Genomic DNA, 17,542 nt, shown 5'->3' with positions numbered 1-17,542 from the left:
AATCATACCACCACAGGGAAGGGATAACATTAATACACCGTCACTCCTTTCATCTCTGTCCCTCCTCTGCACTTGTTTCAATTAACTCACTGGGCTTGATATTCACTTCCAAACACAAGACAGCGACAAAAACAACACATTTTTGTGCTTTACATCTTGACACAAGTTCCCCACGGGGAGCTGTAGCCTACTGCGTCAACCAAGAGAGGGCAACACTGGCACATTTGGCCTGTCAGTCAATCTGGATCACTGCCACTGTGCTATCATCCCTCTCTAATGAAGGCGGCTGTTATTTGTATGTCTCAGACCCACCAGCAGTTGCTGCCATCACTCATCAGCACCCCTCCACCCCCATCAGCCTGGGAGCATGGGCAGTGGGGAGGGTGATAGGGACAGGCAGCGTCATGCTTCATAAAGCTGTCTGTTACTGTAGGTTTATAGTTACTCCTGCCCAGGGCTGCAGTTGGAACTGGACGTTTTGAGGGCCGGCGGCAGTGGCGACGTCTCCCTGATTCCTCTCCCACCATTTGTCAGGCGGTGACAAGGACGCAGCGGCCCTTTGACAGGGCAGCATGGTACCGGAGGAGGCTCCTGTAGGTGAGTTGCCTCATTGCAGTGCCGACCGTTGTGATGTACTGTGTGTTGACACGGCCCGCCCGGCACACACACACTGATATATCTGTGATATCATATCACACAGCACTGCGTACAACCCGGAGCAGGCATCTCATTGTAAGGAATGACTAGGAGTAATGACTAGGATTCAGTTTCTTATGAATCCCTTAACTTGACAAAGCCAATATCATGTTCATGTCTCAACAACAGAAGTAGAAGTTGGAGTCTAGTTAGGAATGCTGGCAGGTTTTGTGTGGGAGAGTCTTCCTTCCCTCACATTGTGACTGATGGTGGGAATGAAACCTTGGGAAAGCAACATGAAGATGAACAGAAGTTTTTTCTATTTCTCTCTGTATGGTTAGACATGACCATCTGACCCAAAGATTGGCTTATTGACATGCTGGAGAACACTTTTTGGGACACTGGCTGGTTAGGTAGGACACTTTGAATGAAAGAATGGATATCTGGGCTGGTTAGATAGGACACTTTAATGAAATAATGATTATCTGGGCTGGTTAGGTAGGACAATTTAATGAAAGAGTGATTCTATGGACTGGTTAGGTAGGATCATTTAATGAATGAATGCATATCTGGGCTGGTTAGGTTGGACAATTTAATGAAAGAATGGACATGGTAAGGTAAGACTATTAAGTAGGACAATGTAATGAATGACCAGAGTGGATTAGGTAGGACAACTAGGTTGGACAATTTAATGAGTTAATGGATATCTAAGCTGGTTAGGTAGGACAATTAGGTAGGACAATTAAGTAGGACAATTAGGTAGGACAATTAGGTAGGACAGTTTAATGAATGAATGGGTAGCTGAGTTGTCAGATAGCGACAGATCATATTTTAAAAGGTCACACTAGTGTATGTTTTAAAGATGTTTATGGGTGGCCTGTGTACTTTCTCTGAACAGCGGTGGCACACCTGTACAAATGTTTGTCCTCTAGTCAGATAGAGAATGGAGGGAGCTGCAAAGTGGCAGAGGACAAGTGCTGTCGTTACACTGTCACTCCATCCATGACAGTGGGAATGACAGACAGCTGGGTGCCTCTGGGGGTGGAGGGGGACAGGAGTAAGGATGACGGTGGCGGAAGACTGGAGAAAAGACGAGTAGACTATAGGAGAGATTATAATGGAAGAATCATTTGGAGAGATGAGTAAATATGAGAGGAGAAGTGGAGAAGGGAGCATAGGAGAGGGGGATAGTAACAGAGAAGGAGAGGAGGGGGTTTGGAGTAACAGATGAGGGGCTTACTGCGATTCGGAGGGGTGTGATACTGCTTTAGTAGGATATTCCGTCTGGAACGGACGAGCTGAGAAATCCACACTGCAGCTGTCAATTGTTCCCCACCTACACACTCCGCCTGTTAAGACACACACTCCATGTGCTACGCACACACACATTCACGCCTATTCACTCACAGGTTACTTACACACACACACACACATAAACTTATGAGGATATTTGTATTGAGCAACAGACTACTTTTCAAAAGAGCCCGAGACGTAGTTTTGTCCCTACTGTTAATCATTAAATCTAAAGTAACCCTTGAGATATGCACATTTCTGAGGGGTTGGTCGTATTAAATATTAACGTATTTTTTCAGTTGCAGTATCTAGTCTGGGTAATTCAGGGGTTATCTCGTCTGGGTAATTCAGGGGTAATGACTTTGGCCTACACCCGCCTTTATACACAGCTCAACAATGGATCCAGTCACATTGCTTTATGGGTAAATACAACATAGAATAGAGTATGATGTTAAAGCCAATAAACAACACTTGATGGAGACCTGTTATAGTGCAAAAATGCTACAGACAAGACAATGTGTGCCATAATATAATACATTTCAAGAACAAGGCAGTGAAGACATGATTGACCATATAATGCAACACATTGACAGACAGGCAATCGTGACCCACTGAACTATGGGTAAGTGTTCTGTTGCATATCCTGGAAGTTCGAAAGTATGATGTTTTACAACCGCAGGGATTTGACTTGATCTAGTTCATTTGGTCCTGTGTGGCTCAGTGGGTAGAGAATGGCGCTCGCAATGCCAAAGGTTGTGTGTACGATTCCTGCTGGAGCCGCCCATATGTAAAATGTATGCACGCATTGCTCTAAGTCGCTTTGTATTTCAGTGTCTGCTAAATGGCAAATATTATATCCATTTGTGATCACTAGGGAATAGGCCTACTGGCCTAGGTATGTATCAGGTTGTCATTATAGGTCATGAGGCATTAATACAAGTGAATTACCTGTGTATAAGCATACGTCAATTTACACACCTTACAAATACTATGGCCTTCGTAACTGCATCAATACTCATATTCAAAGTATCAACACTAGCCTATATATTTTGCAGTGAAACAGAGGTCCAGTAAAGAGGGAATTTTTTCTGTCATGGCAGATTTAAAATGAAGAATGATCAGTCCTAGGACACATAACATGCTTATTTAGAAAGGCAGAATGAAACATGCTATTTCCCCATGTTTAAACACTATTTCAAAGTTATTATTTTCTGTGTACAAATAGTTACATGGATTTGATCATTTATCTCATAACCTGCACTTCAATATTTGTTATAACAGTTTGAGATTGCAGGCTTACAAAATAACATTGATTTAAAAATATATATATATATATGTAAAAATACAAGTTCATTTCTGTTATATTTCGATTATCAAATAATCTTCCATTGAAATAAAACCCAGATCAATGTACCCGTTGTCCGGCCTCACTTCACTCATAACTCACGCCCGCACACTCACTTCTCACCCACACACTCACTTCTCATCCACTCACTCACTCTCTGTAGTCCCGTTCCGTTTATGTTCTCACCTGTACGGAAGTGAACATAAAAGGCTGGGCAGGTAAGAATGTCTGAACCACGCAGGCACTCAACGTCTTTCCTGCCAGGTAAGAAAGACGGCGCATTCTCTTGTCGTTTAGCCTAGACAGTGATACCAAGAGAAGCTTACTAAGGCTGGAAATACCTATTTGTTTTGTTACTTTTACTCTACATATTAAAGTGCCAGAGAATGTTTTGTTGTTCTTTCATATCCCTATAGCAGTAACCGCGAGGACCAATGGGGATTGCTGTACTTCTGGTCCTGATTCTTCGGCATTGGATCAACAACGTGGAGGGTAAGACTAGAGACCGGATCAAACGGCTTTGATTAAATAACTTCATTAACTTCTCCTTTCAAGATTACATGTAACTGCAGTATATCCAGATTTCCCCCTATATTATAATAGCTTTATTATACGTTTATATAGGTAAATATTCCACGTCATACATTAATGCAATTTATTGATTACATTTAAATTAATTTATTTGATCCAGTGGTTTATATATACAAATATTTATTTATAACCCCCCACGCACACACACAATTATTATTGTGATGTTTCATGATGACATAACCTATCATTTGCTCTAGTTATTCATGCGCAAATTAACCAGGCGCATCACAAAGGCAGAGGCACTAAAACTTCATTCATATATTGATATACTATAGTATTACATTCCAGGCATCAGTGCCGTGAGAAAATGTAACCCGTGCTAGACAGGGCCAACCACGCTGACCACTTCTATATTCTATATTCCCCGTGTGGTGTCCATGTAGGAACATGTTCGGTTGGCAGCGCAGTGACTTGTGACGAGTGTCTCCAGCTGGGTCCCCACTGTGCATGGTGCACACAAGAGGTAGGCTATACATCTAGGGCAGGGGAACCCAATTACATTCAACCGTGGGCCGATTTTTCCTTGAGCCGATGGTCGGGGGGCCGCATTATAGTTATAAATAACGTGTGCATTGCAAATTGACCGCAAGAGTTCCAAACAGATCAAATATTTGACAAAAACAGAATAATTTCAAACTTGAATTACATTTGGATACGATCACATATGCCTCTCTATTTATGCGTGGGAATACTAGGGAACAATTTCCTGATTTTTTTTTTATTTGACGTCATTTCCTGCTGATTTTACAGTCTTTTATGTCCAAGAAGGAAATGTATATTAAAAATATATAAAACTATATATCTATATTTTGCACAGAACTTTGGGGGCAAAATAAAATCACTGCCTATTGAGGAACGCTGATCTAGGGCATAACATTGTTGCAAGTCCAGTAGGAAAAGATATCATGAATTCATAAATGTGCAACTAGCCTAACTTGAAATGGAATACTGATATGACATGTTGTTGATGGAGCAAATTGCAGTGCAGAGTCAAAAAAATATTGTTCAATGATTTAATGATGACAATATTTGTAAATGATCTTCAGAAGTTCTACCTTTAAGTTAGTACTGTAGTATGAATATAACTATTGACTGACGAAACACCAATAAAATATGTTAAGAGTCTCTGTGTCAGATTGGTTGTAATGTGGGAGTAAAACCTTGTGGTGTTTTTAACCTCTCAGAATTTCACAGACTCGTTTTTAATTAGTGAGCGATGTGACACGCCGTACGTCCTCCTAGAGAGAGGCTGTGCCCAGGACCTGGTAGAATTTCCTGTGACCAACTCCGAGGTCCACAAGGACCAGCCTCTCGGGAAGAAAACGGGGAATACCAACAGCACACAGATATCACCACAGAAGATGGCCCTCAAACTCAGAACTGGTAAACCATTATTTATACAGTTACTGATGGAGACCTGGGGCAGTCGCTGTGTCCATTATTTATACAGCCATTGGGTACACTGCTCACTGCTCACACTGTGTGTACATGTTGGCCTGGCGGTGATTTGAAGTTGATTTAGAAACTCTTTTTGATGAATGAAGGATGTTTAATGAATATTGTCACACAATTTTTTACGTAAAGATAATAACATGAATAGAATTTCTCACTAGCATGGTCAGACCTTGAACTGAACAGAGCCCGGAGAGAGAGACAGAAAACACTCTATTCTATTTCTTATTTTTTCGTTCAGGCAGTGAGGTGACCTTCCAGATCAGTGTGCAGCAGACAGAGGACTACCCTGTAGACATCTACTACCTGATGGACCTCTCAGCCTCCATGATTGACGACCTGGAGATGATTAAAGACTTGGGCTCCACCCTGTCCAAAGAGATGGCAAAGCTCACCAGTAAATTCAGACTTGGATTCGGGTCCTTCGTTGAGAAACCAGTCCTCCCGTTCATTAAGATCACTCCTGGAGAGCTGGAGAACCCTTGTAGGTAGGGTACAGTATGGTTGTGAGAAATTCAATCAAAACCATTTGTAACACTATGGTTGAAGTACAAATGAAGACCACTTTATTTATATAATAATATAATATATGCATTTAGCAGACACTTTTATCCAAAGTGACTTACAGTCATGCGTACATATTTGTTGTTGGTCCCGGGAATCAAACCCCACTACCCTGGCGTTACAAGGGGCATACTCTACCAACTAAGCTACAAAGGACCATCTTTCTGTGGAAGAGACAGATTTTCTCACTAAAAGAGCTTAGTAAACGACACAGTGTTTTTGAGTATGTTTATAACACGCTTACTTGTTGTAAGTAACAGTAATAACTAGTAATAACGAATTAGTTAAACAGTGATGGAAATATTTGGCCCCCCAATGTCTTATCTGTAGACATTGGAAATCATGGAAAGTTCTGTTATTTTGAATTTGTCTTAGAGTGGGAGCCCTGGTCATAGATGTAATACACTATGTTTCTGTATGGAATTCCCATGCAGGAGTGTGGATGAGAGCTGTCTGCCAACATTTGGATACAAACACGTCCTACCCCTCACCAGCAGCACAGAGAAGTTCAACAATATCATCACCAACCAGCGTGTGTCTGCCAACATCGACCTGCCGGAGTGTGGCTTCGATGCCATTATGCAGGCTGCTGTCTGTGGAGTAAGTGAGAGAGCCTGTGGTTCAGGTTTGATTTGATTTGTCCCCAAAGATAGTACCCATTTTAACAGAAGAGAATAGAGCTGAATAGAAAATAATACTGCAGAATAGAATATAAGGGAAGGGGATAGAATATCTTCATTTTTCAAGGGAACTTCAGGTGTTCTTTGACAACGGACTGTAGTATTATTGCGGTATAATAATCTCTCGTCTCTTCCTGTTAGGACAAGATAGGCTGGAGGAACGACTCCATGCGCCTGCTGGTGTTTGTGAGCGACGCCGACTCTCACTTTGGGATGGACAGCAAGATGTCAGGCATCGTCGTCCCTAACGACGGGGAGTGCCATCTGGACAGCAACAATGAATACTCTATGGCTGCCCATCTGGTAAGGGGACAGTCACATCAGATTCATTCATTGTTTCTATGACTGGGGTTGTAATACTGTGATTCACCGTTTATGATACTATAATATGGCTTTCATTCCTATCCATGGTGAAGGAGTGTCCCTTTACTGTAAAGACTACTGGCTCTTTGGGGTCTAGGCCGGGTGACTGTAAAGTACTTTTTATTACTGTTGATGTGAAAAGGGCTTTAGAAATACATGTAATTGGTTCATTCATTGGGATGAAATACGACGGTCTGAGGTTTTAAAATACTGACTTTGTCCATCCAGGAATACCCAACTCTGGGACAGCTGATGGATAAACTGGTGGACAACAATATCCTGCTTATATTCGCTGTGACGGAGAATCAGAAACACAACTACGAGGTGAGAACTTCTCCTTCTCCCTCCATTGTCCTTTTCCCAACAGCAATGTGACGTTTACCTGTCAGACAACACCGGGTTGAAGCGAGGAATGCGGTAAGCCGGGTTATGGAATGGAGAAGGAACATGTATCTCTGTGTATCGTTGAGGTTATCGTGTTTGATTCGCTAAGTGCTCTCAGTGGGCGTGTTGGAACAAGCGCTCTCTTCTTCCTGTTTTGGGTTGAACTAATTTCCTTATGATGTTGCTGTGACTGGTCGTCCAATCTACATAAACGGTAACAGTGTGTCTGTTGTGTGTTTTATCACAGAACTATGCACATTTCATACCTGGTGCCACTGTGGGGGTTCTGGAATCAGATTCAAGGAACATCCTGGAACTGATTGTGACGGCGTATAAAGTAAGAGTCCGATTCTGTCACTGTGGGTGTACAGTGTGTTTGTTAGTTAGCAGGACTATTGAGACTTGCTGAGTACATGGCCGTAGTGACCTCTGACTAGCTGCTAGATTCTTCCTTTCTGTTCTTCTCTTCTCTCTCCCTCCTCTCCCCACCACCCCTCTCCCTCCCCCTCACATCCCTATCTCTCCGTTCCTTCCCCCCTCTCTCTCTCTCTCTCCCTCTCCTCTCTGCACCTCGATATGCTGTCAGCAGGCCTGTACTCGCCCCTGCTGTTTGATCCTCTGTCGTGGCTCTGTGTTCCTCCCTACAGTCTAATCCCTATTGGCTTCAGGCCTACAGGCAGCGCGTGTGTGTGTGCGAGTGTATGCATGAGGGTATGCGCGAGTGGTGTGTGTACGTGTGCGTTGACGGTGATGAGAGCAGACCCACAGCTTCTAATAATTGCAGCAGACGCTTCCTGAACAGCCTACCATAGCCAAGTCACGTCTAGCTATGCCAAGGGGCTTCACTGAGAGCTTTATTCAATACCGAGCTAATGGCAAGCACTTAGCATCTAGCATAATAAGAAATGTACAGGACATACTTTGTGTAAAAGCTATTAAGAGGTTAGCCACATTAGCCCCCTTATTTTGGGGATAACTAGATATTGATTTAGTGCTCGTCATAGTACACTGTACCGTGAGTACACTACTGCTCCAGCTGTGTCTCAGCTCAAGCTTTTTCTCTCACGCATCACACAGACCACATCTTCCCCGAAGGCCTGAAGGAACTGAAAGGATAAAAATGTAATCTGTCAACACTGTGTTTACTAAGAGAAAGAGTCCTAAGAGTCATATCTACCTCACTGTACCCTGTGGTGATTGGCAAATAACACCTGGGAAACCTGGGAGCTTGACGGAATACCTGGGAAGTTACTGGGATCATGACTCACACCACTCAGAGAAAGGGACTTCCCTATATAGTGGAAGACTAGAAATGAATAGGCCCAGCTGGGCAAACCTTAGCAGTGTTGGAGCATACTGTAGCCTTAGAAAGTGAGTAATAAGTCAGTGGTTGCAGAAGCTTATAATGGTTCCCTTTCTCTCTCTCTCTCCCTCTCCGTCTGTCTGTCTGTCTGTCTCTTTCTCTCTCTCTCTCTCCCTCTCCCTCTCCGTCTGTCTGTCTGTCTGTCTGTCTCTTACTCTCTCTCTCCCTCTGTCTGTCTGTCTGTCTGTCTGTCTGTCTGTCTGTCTGTCTGTCTGTCTGTCTGTCTGTCTGTCTGTCTGTCTGTCTGTCTGTCTCTTACTCTCTCTCTCCCTCTGTCTGTCTGTCTGTCTGTCTGTCTGTCTGTCTGTCTGTCTGTCTGTCTGTCTGTCTGTCTGTCTGTCTGTCTGTCTGTCTGTCTGTCTGTCTGTCTCGCTCTCTCTCTCTCTCTGTCTCTCTCTCTCTGTCGCTCTCTCTCTCTCTCTCTCTCTCTCTCCTCTCTCCTCTCTCTCTCTCTCTCTCTCTCTCTCTCTCTCTCTCTCTCTCTCTCTCTCTCTCTCTCTCTCTCTCTCTCTCCTCTCTCTCTCTCTCTCTCTCTCTCTCTCTCTCTCTCTCTCTCTCTCTCTCTCTCTCTCTCTCTCTCTCTCTCTCTCTCTCACACACACACACACACATTCACGACACACAGACACACAGGACTAGGACCTGACCATGGCCCTGTTATAGGTTACCTTTGTGTTTCCAGGAGCTGCGGTCTGAGATAGAGCTGGAGGTACTAGGAGACACGGAAGATTTACAGATCTCCTTCACAGCGATCTGTCAGGATGGCACGGTACTACCTGGACAGAAACGATGCGCCAACGTCAAAGCTGGAGACACGGTTTGTTCCCATTTTGCTGGTCAGTTGGTCAGTGATATTCAAGAACAATATTCCTATATTTTCCTCTTGTCGTAACAAGTTTCCAACTGACTATACAGCCACCTCAAAGCATGTATGCTATAACATCCACCCTTCAATCTCTGTGATTCCCAGGTCTCCTTCAACGTGACTGTAGAACTCTCTGAGTGTCTCGACGGTCCCCAGCGTTTCCTCATCAAACCGGTGGGCTTTCAGGACCCCCTGGAGATAGACCTGGAGTCCCTGTGCTCCTGTGCCTGTCACCAGACCCCCGAGCCCAACAGCAGCCACTGCAGCCTGGGCCGTGGATCTCTGGAGTGTGGCTCCTGTCTGTGTGATCCAGGGTACATGGGTTCCAAGTGTGAGTGTACGGAGGAGAGCGTCCAGAGCAGTAACTGCAAGGCCAGTGGCGCTGCGGAGTCCTGTAGCGGGCAAGGGGAGTGTTTCTGCGGCCAGTGTGTGTGTCACCCCTCTAGTTTCGGACGCGTCTACGGGGCCTACTGCGAGTGTGACGACTTCTCGTGTGTGAGGTTCCGAGGGGTCCTCTGTGGAGGTGTGTACGTACGGTCGAAACACGGACTTCCATGACGAGCATTGTGGTTTCACCTCTTCCTCTTTTGATGAAAACAGACAATGTACTGACATCACAGTGACACAGTAGTATAACATATGACCTTAGAATATTGCAGCAGGATATACTTGCGTGCTAATGTGTGTGTGTGCGTGCGTGCGTGCGTGTGTGTGTGTGTGTGTGTGTGTGTGTGTGTGTGTGTGTGTGTGTGTGTGTGTGTGTGTGTGTGTGTGTGTGTGTGTGTAGGTCACGGGGACTGTGACTGCGGCGAGTGTGTGTGTCAGAGCGGCTGGGCGGGGGAGTACTGTAACTGCAGCAGCAGCAGGGACAAGTGTGTGTCGGAGGACGGAGCGCTGTGCAGCGGACGGGGGAAGTGTGTGTGCGGGAAGTGTGTGTGTTCCATGCCCGGAGCCTCTGGAGACACCTGTGAAAGGTGCCCTACCTGTGGAGACTCCTGTAGCTCTGCTAGGTAAGAAGAACACACACCTGACCAGTTTCCCAATGGGTCATACACAGTTGAAGTCGGAAGTTTTCATACACCTTTGCCAAATACATTTAAACTCAGTTTTTCACAATTCCTGACATTTAATCCTAGTAAAAAATTCCCTGTTTTAGGTAAGTTAGGATCACCACTTTATTTGAAGAATGTGAAATGTCAGAATAATAGCAGAGAGAATGATTAATTTCCCAGTGGGTCAGAAGTTTACATACACTCAATTAGTATTTGGTAGCATTGCCTTTAAATTGTATAACCTGGGTCAAACGTTTCGGGTAGCCTTCCACAAGCTTCCCACAATAAGTTGGGTGAATTTTGGCCCATTCCTCCTGACAGAGATGGTGTAACTGAGCCAGGTTTGTTGGCCTCCTTGCTCGCACACGCTTTTTCAGTTCTGCCCACACATTTTCTATAGGATTGAGGTCAGGGCTTTGTGATGGCCACTCCAATACCTTGACTTTGTGGTCCTTACGCCATTTTGCCACAACTTTGGAAGTATGCTTGGGGTCATTGTCCATTTGGAAGGCCCATTTGCAACCAACTTCCTGACTGATGTCTTGAGATGTAGCTTCAATATATCCACATAATTGATGCTGCCACCCCCGTGCTTCACGATTGGGATGGTGTTCTTCGGCTTGCAAGCCAGCCCCCTTTTTCCTCCAAACATAACGATGGTCATTTTGGCCAAACAGTTCTATTTTTGTTTCATCAGACCAGAGGACATTTCTCCAAAAAGTACGATCTTTGTCCCCATGCCGTAGTCTGGCTTTTTTATAGCAGTTTGGGAGCAGTGGCTTCTTCCTTGCTGAGTGGCTTTTCAGGTTATGTCGATATGGGACTCGTTTTACTGTGGATATAGATACTTTTGTACCTGTTTCCTCCAGCATCTTCACAAGGTCCTTTGCTGTTGTTCTAGGATTGATTTGCACTTTCGCATCAAAGTACGTTCATCTCTAGGAGGCAGAATGAGTCCCCATCCTGAGCGGTATGATGGCTTCGTGGTCCCATGGTGTTTATACTTGCGTACTCTTGTTTGTACAGATGAACGTGGTACCTTCAGGCGTTTGGAAATTGCTCCCAAGGATGAACCAGACTTGTGGAGGTCTACAATTTTTTGGGCTGATTTCTTTTGATTTTCCCATGATGTCAAGCAAAGAGGCACTGAGTTTGAAGGTAGGCCTTGAAATACATCCACAGGTACACCACCAATTGACTCAAATTATGTCAATTAGCCTATCAGAAGCTTCTAAAGCCATGACATCATTTTCTGGGAGATTATAAATGAAATCATTTACAGACAGATTATAAGTGAAATAATCTGTCTGTAAACAATTGTTGGAAAAATGACTTGTGTCAGGCACAAAGTAGATGTCCTAACCGACTTGCCAAAACTATAGTTTGTTAACAAGAAATTTGTGGAGTGGTTGAAAAACAAGTTTTAATGACTCCAACCTAAGTGTATGTAAACTTCCGACTTCAACTATATACAGTGCCGTCAGAAACTATTCATGCCCCTTGACTTATTCCACATTTTATTGTGTTACAGCCTGAATTCAAAATGGATTAAATAAATACAAATTGTCACTCATCACCCCATAATGACAATGTGACAACCTGTTTTATAGACATTTCTGCAAATGTGTTGAAAATTAAATCCAGAAATATCTCATTTATGTAAGTATTCACATCCCTGAGTCATTAGAATCACCTTTGGCAGTGATTACAGCTGTGAGTCTTTCTGGGTAAGTCTGTAAGAGCTTTGCACACCTGGATTGCACATCATTCTTTTAAAAATTCTTCAAGCTTTGTCAAGTTGGTTGTTGATCATTGCTAGACAGCCATTTTCAAGTCTTGACTGATTTTCAAGCTGATTTAAGTAAAAACTGTAACTAGGCCATTCGGGATCATTCAATGTTGTCTTGGTAAGCAACTCCAGTGTATATTTGGCCTTGTGTTTTAGGTTATTGTCCTACTGAAAGGTGCATTTGTCTCCCAGTGTCTGTTGGAAAGCAAACTGAACCAGATTTTCCTCTAGGATTTTTCTTGTGCTTAGCTTTATTCCGTTTATTTTTATCCCCCCAAAATACTCCCTAGTCCTTGCTGATGACAAGCATTCCCATAACATGATGCAGCCACCACCATGCTTAAAAATATGAAGACTGGTACTCAGTGATGTGTTGTGTTGGATTTGCTCCAAACATAACATTTTGTATTCAGGGCATGAAGTTAATTTCTTTGCCACATTTTTAGCAGTCTTACTTTAATGCCTTATTACAAACAGTATGCATGTTTAGGAATATTTGTATTCTGGAGTAATTATAATTGTCACGGCTGTTGAAAGGAGAGGACCAAGGTGCAGCGTGGTGAAGCTCAAAGGCTATGTGCCCTAAACAAAGTCAACTTCCCACAAACACAGGTGGAAAAAAGAGCTACCTAAGTATGGTTCTCAATCAGAGACAACGATAGACAGCTGCCTCTGATTGAGAACCACACCCGGCCAAACACAAAGAAAAAGAACACATAGAAATAGAAAATCATAGAAACACAAAACATAGAATGCCCACCCCAACTCACGCTCTGACAATAATGTTGTTGATCCATCCTCAGTTTTCTCCTATCACAGCCATTCAACTCTGTAACTGTTTTAAAGTCACCATTGGCCTCATGGTGAAATCCCTGAATGGTTTCCTTCCTCTCTAGCAAGTTAGGAAGGACGCCTGTATCTTTGTAGTGACTGTGTGTATTGCTACACCATCCAAAGGGTAATTAATAAGGCATTGGAAAACATCCTTGGTCTTTGTGATTGAATCTGTGTTTGAAATTCACTGCTCGACTAAGGGACCATTCAGATAATTGTATGTGTGGGTTACAGAGATGAGATAGTCATTAAAAAAAAATCATGTTAAACACTATTATTGTACACATAGTGAGTCCATTATGTGACGTGTTAAGCACATTTTTACTCCTGAACTTATTTAGACTTGCCGTAGCAAAGGGGTTGAATCCTTATTGATTCACGACATTTCAGCTTTTCATTTTGAATGAATTAGTACAATTTTGTAAAAACATAATCCCGCTTTGACATGATGGCATAGTGTTTGTAGGCTAGTGACACAAAATTCAGAATGTGGAAAATCTCTTGGGGTGTGAATACTTTCTGAAGGCACTGTAGGACATGTGTTTCAGGAATGACAACAGCGACTGTAGACAGTACAGCAAATAAATATAGTACTGAAAGTGATGAGATGCCAACACTTATAGCAAATGTCTAGACCACACTAGCCCACATCCTGTGAAACCTTGTTCCTGTTCCACACTAGCCCACATCGTGTGAAACCTGGGTCATGTTCAGCAGAAACTGTTTTCACGTCCAATAAAAACAAATCATGTTTACCTACAGTATTGCGAAGCCCTTTGCTTTTTATTTGACTAATTGATTCTTCCCGGTCTTTTTTTCTTTACTTTTTTTTTTCCTAGCCAGGTTTGTCGCCTCTTTTCAGTACTGGGATATAGTGTTCACCTCATCTTGTCTGAATTTGTCTGCTTGTTCCTGAGGGCATCAAAAGACAGCCAACAACAGTGCTGGAGTATTTCCTTTCTCCATTGTAAAGGACCTGTCACACACAGTCCATCTGACACCACCATTATGTGCTAGACTACACACACACACAGAGAGAGAGAGAGAGCAGCCTCGGGAACAAACTGAAATCTGGCCAAGGCTTCTTCTGTTCACTCTTTATCAGGGGACACAAATAACCCTCCTGTTAAGGCCAGCACTCAACACGTGACAGATGTTGTGTATGTGTGTGTGTTCCTCAGGACCTGTGTGGAGTGTCATCTACAAGCAGAAGACGAGGCCACAGAGGAGTGCGTCCAAAGGTGCAGCGTCCCTCACGTCTTCGTCAACAATTCCACAGGTCAGTTACTCCTTCCTGCCTGTCTGTCTTTCTGTCTGAACTGTTTATAGACAAGAGTAGCCGAATCATGACTGATACGATTCAAATTAATGTTGTGAAGAGTGAAATGAGAACTCGAGAGAGAGTGACAGCAGAAACAGCATTACACAGACCTGTCCAGATTGACCACTTGTTTTAATCAAATATGTGATTGCTAGGCTTGATGCCGGACTATTTCTGCAACCAACAGTGGGACATTGTTTCCTTGCCAATCCTGATGAAGACGTTTCTGGGGGAACTTTCCCTTTCCTGGCCCTTTCTCTTCCCTGTTTAATATGATCACCCCACGTTGTTTGTCCTGTGTGGGTACTAAACAGACTAGCATGTAAAGTTCCCCCATGGGTCAGAGATCTGGGGGTATGCTGGCCCGTCCTGCATCAAGTGTCTCTCTTTGTCCCTATCTTCACTCTCTCTTCAACCCTCTCCATCAGAACACTGTCTGGGTCCAGTGTTCACCTGACACTAGACAAAGGGGAACATATTATTTACCATGTCCTACAGACGGGGCTATTGTGGTGCTGGTTGAAAATACAAGGACCTGACTCTGAGGGTTTGTTCCTATAAAGGGGAGCTTATTTTGAACCCGCTCACACTAATGCAAGCTGAGAGGTGTATCTGATCATCGCACCAGATCTTCAGGACTCAGATGTGAAATACAATGGTGTGACACACACACATTCACACAACATAGATCTTGGCCTTTGATATGGGAATCATATTGGCAGCAGAATAGAGAGGAAGGTATCCTCTTACGTCCTATTACAATGCAGAGGGAAGTTGATATGTGGCGTGTTCATTCATCCCATCTTCATAGCTGTGCATGTGTCCACGTCCCTTTTCAGAATACGACGAGAGCCGGTCCACGCTGTGCACCCTAATGAGTGAGAACAACTGCTTCATCTCGTTCAGTGTGGTGGCTGGAGACATAGGGAGCACTGTGTACAATCTAAAGATGTACGGTAAGGTCAACGCCACACCATGGGGCCAGATTCACCGAGAGGTTTTTGAACGTCACATAAAAGTACGAACAGTGAGAGAATGAAGGTGTTGTAAGCGAAGGAACGAGGCCAGAAGTTTAAGTGAAAGTAGACATTTATGGCGAATCGTTTTATACAGTCTTTTCCGGAAGTAATGAATGCAACTGGTAAAGGGGCTTAGTGAATTTGATGGGGCCGGACAGTAAGTCGTTAACAGGCAGATGTGAAAATCTCAGTGGGAAACATTGGAAACAGAATGCCCAATAATCTGCTTCCGCATTATATTTGTTATCACCTTTATTTAACTACACAAGTCAGTTAAGAACAAATTCTTATTTACAATGACGGCCTACACCGGTCACACCTGGATGACACTGCGCCAATTGTGCACCGCCCTATGGGACTCCCAATCACGGCCGGTTGTGGTACAGCCTGGAATCAAACCAGGGTGTCTGTAGTGACGCCTCAAGCACTGACAGGCAGTGCCTTAGACCGCTGCGCCACTCGGGAGCAAATGATGTGACCAATATAAAATATATATATTTGTAACATTAGCATAAAAGTTCCCCATTTCTATCACAACCAGGGTAACGGTTACTGTAATGATCAACGAATTTATCTCGCCAAGTGTGCTAAAAAAACTTGCTATTACAATTACACCTTGAAAAAGTGTCTCTGTGATGACAACGGAAGTAACGGTGTGTCTCTCTCTCTCTCTCTCTCTCTCTCTCTCTCTCTCTCTCTCTCTCTCTCTCTCTCTCTCTCTCTTTTTCTCTCCATCCCTCCAGACTGTCCTGAGCCCCCCAACATAGCTATGATAGTACTGGGGGTCTCTCTGTCCATCCTCACCATCGGCCTCATCCTGCTGGGGGTGTGGAAGCTGCTGATCTCAGTCCACGACCGCAATGAGGTCGCCAAGTTTGAGGCCGAGAGGGCAAAGGCTAAATGGCAGTCGGTAAGATGGTGTCCTTGTCCTCATTTGCTCTGTCTAATGTCAATTGCTTTTAAATTCTTGTAGAATTTATTGTTAAACCGTTTTTTCTTTCCCACAGGGTACAAACCCTCTGTTTAGAAGCTCGACATCAACGTTTAAAAATGTAACTTATAAAAGCGCAGGGGGACTGAAAGTTGATATTCATTCAATGGATGGCTACTGATGATGACATCAGTGTGTGTGTGTGTGTGTGTGTGTGTGTGTGTGTGTGTGTGTGTGTGTGTGTGTGTGTGTGTGTGTGTGTGTGTGTGTGTGTGTGTGTGTGTGTGTGTGTGGTGTAAGGACAAATTGTAAACACCACAATGTACAACATTGTATCACTCCAAAAGGTCTGGATCTTCTTCAGGGATGCTATCTCATATCAGCAGACAGAAAATGGAATGTCTAGCTATGAATCATCTCTACATGAAATGACTTTGATTTTGCTGCTCTTAAAGTTGTCTCTGGTACAAACACTCTGCTGAACTGAACACTGGATTTTCCCATTTAGATTGTTACAGATTTAGGATCTTAATTTGATCACCCCGTTGCAGGAGAACTTTCCTTTCCTGAAATGTCAAAATTGTAGTGTATTTGAGGTTTAAAAAGGTTTCTGTAGTTTGTAATTTCCGCTTTGAAATTTCAGACTTGATTTTCCCTTACGAAAAATATGTAAACCTCTACAAAAATATCCAATATCCATGTGTAATTCACATAATTATTTACATTTCTGGTTGCTGCAGGATTATTTTCCTGCTGTAGCAAACTGGCTCAAATTAAGATTTTACATCTTTATTTTTTTGATAGATTTTGGGTTGGGACATAAGTAGCCTAAAGCTGAGAATAAACTGAGTAGGTTTGATACTACTGCAACGATGTTTCATGTTTTTTGTGTTATGAATGTTTTGTTTTGGGTTTTGAATCGAGGCTGAGCCTTGAATTATGTAATCTTGATTGGAATCATTTTGAGAAGAATAATTGATTAACTTCAATGTATGGCGCAAAAATAAAGTTGAACTTTTGAGTTGTTGCCGCATCATCATGTTCGTCATGTTTTGATTTA

The 17,542-nt window shown here is 43.3% G+C and overlaps 1 protein-coding gene across 3 annotated transcripts; it reads left to right on the top strand.

The window, feature by feature from the left end:
* Positions 1-381: 381 nt before the first annotated feature.
* LOC139566272 (integrin beta-6-like) lies at positions 382-17,519 on the top strand. 3 transcript variants are annotated; one of them, XM_071387337.1, is made up of 16 exons: positions 382-597; positions 3,691-3,766; positions 4,249-4,328; positions 5,050-5,248; positions 5,559-5,805; positions 6,316-6,481; positions 6,703-6,864; positions 7,153-7,248; positions 7,556-7,645; positions 9,354-9,488; positions 9,642-10,059; positions 10,324-10,546; positions 14,393-14,490; positions 15,372-15,488; positions 16,295-16,461; positions 16,559-17,519. In XM_071387337.1, the coding sequence occupies exons 2-16, from the start codon at positions 3,709-3,711 to the stop codon at positions 16,661-16,663; spliced, it is 2,361 nt and encodes a 786-aa protein (XP_071243438.1). In that variant the 5' UTR covers positions 382-597; positions 3,691-3,708; the 3' UTR covers positions 16,664-17,519. The 3 variants fall into 3 exon arrangements, with proteins under 3 accessions (XP_071243438.1, XP_071243437.1, XP_071243439.1); XM_071387336.1 differs by lacking the exon at positions 382-597 and adding an exon at positions 3,412-3,538; XM_071387338.1 differs by lacking the exon at positions 382-597 and having other exon boundaries at positions 5,060-5,248.
* Positions 17,520-17,542: the final 23 nt, after the last annotated feature.

The sequence above is a fragment of the Salvelinus alpinus genome, chromosome 38 (assembly GCF_045679555.1).
Source record: "Salvelinus alpinus chromosome 38, SLU_Salpinus.1, whole genome shotgun sequence".
Taxonomy (NCBI): Eukaryota; Metazoa; Chordata; class Actinopteri; order Salmoniformes; family Salmonidae; genus Salvelinus; species Salvelinus alpinus.
Note: the sequence above shows the minus strand (reverse complement) of the source record. Positions and strands in the feature narration are given on the sequence as shown.

Bases quoted from the DNA above. Each gene is read 5' to 3' on its own strand.
- LOC139566272 (XM_071387337.1), top strand. From the start codon at position 3,709: ATGGGGATTGCTGTACTTCTGGTCCTGATTCTTCGGCATTGGATCAAC. The intron at 5,806-6,315 runs GTAGGGTACAGT...ATTCCCATGCAG, and splicing joins GAGCTGGAGAACCCTTGTAG to GAGTGTGGATGAGAGCTGTC. The intron at 6,865-7,152 runs GTAAGGGGACAG...TTGTCCATCCAG, and splicing joins ACTCTATGGCTGCCCATCTG to GAATACCCAACTCTGGGACA.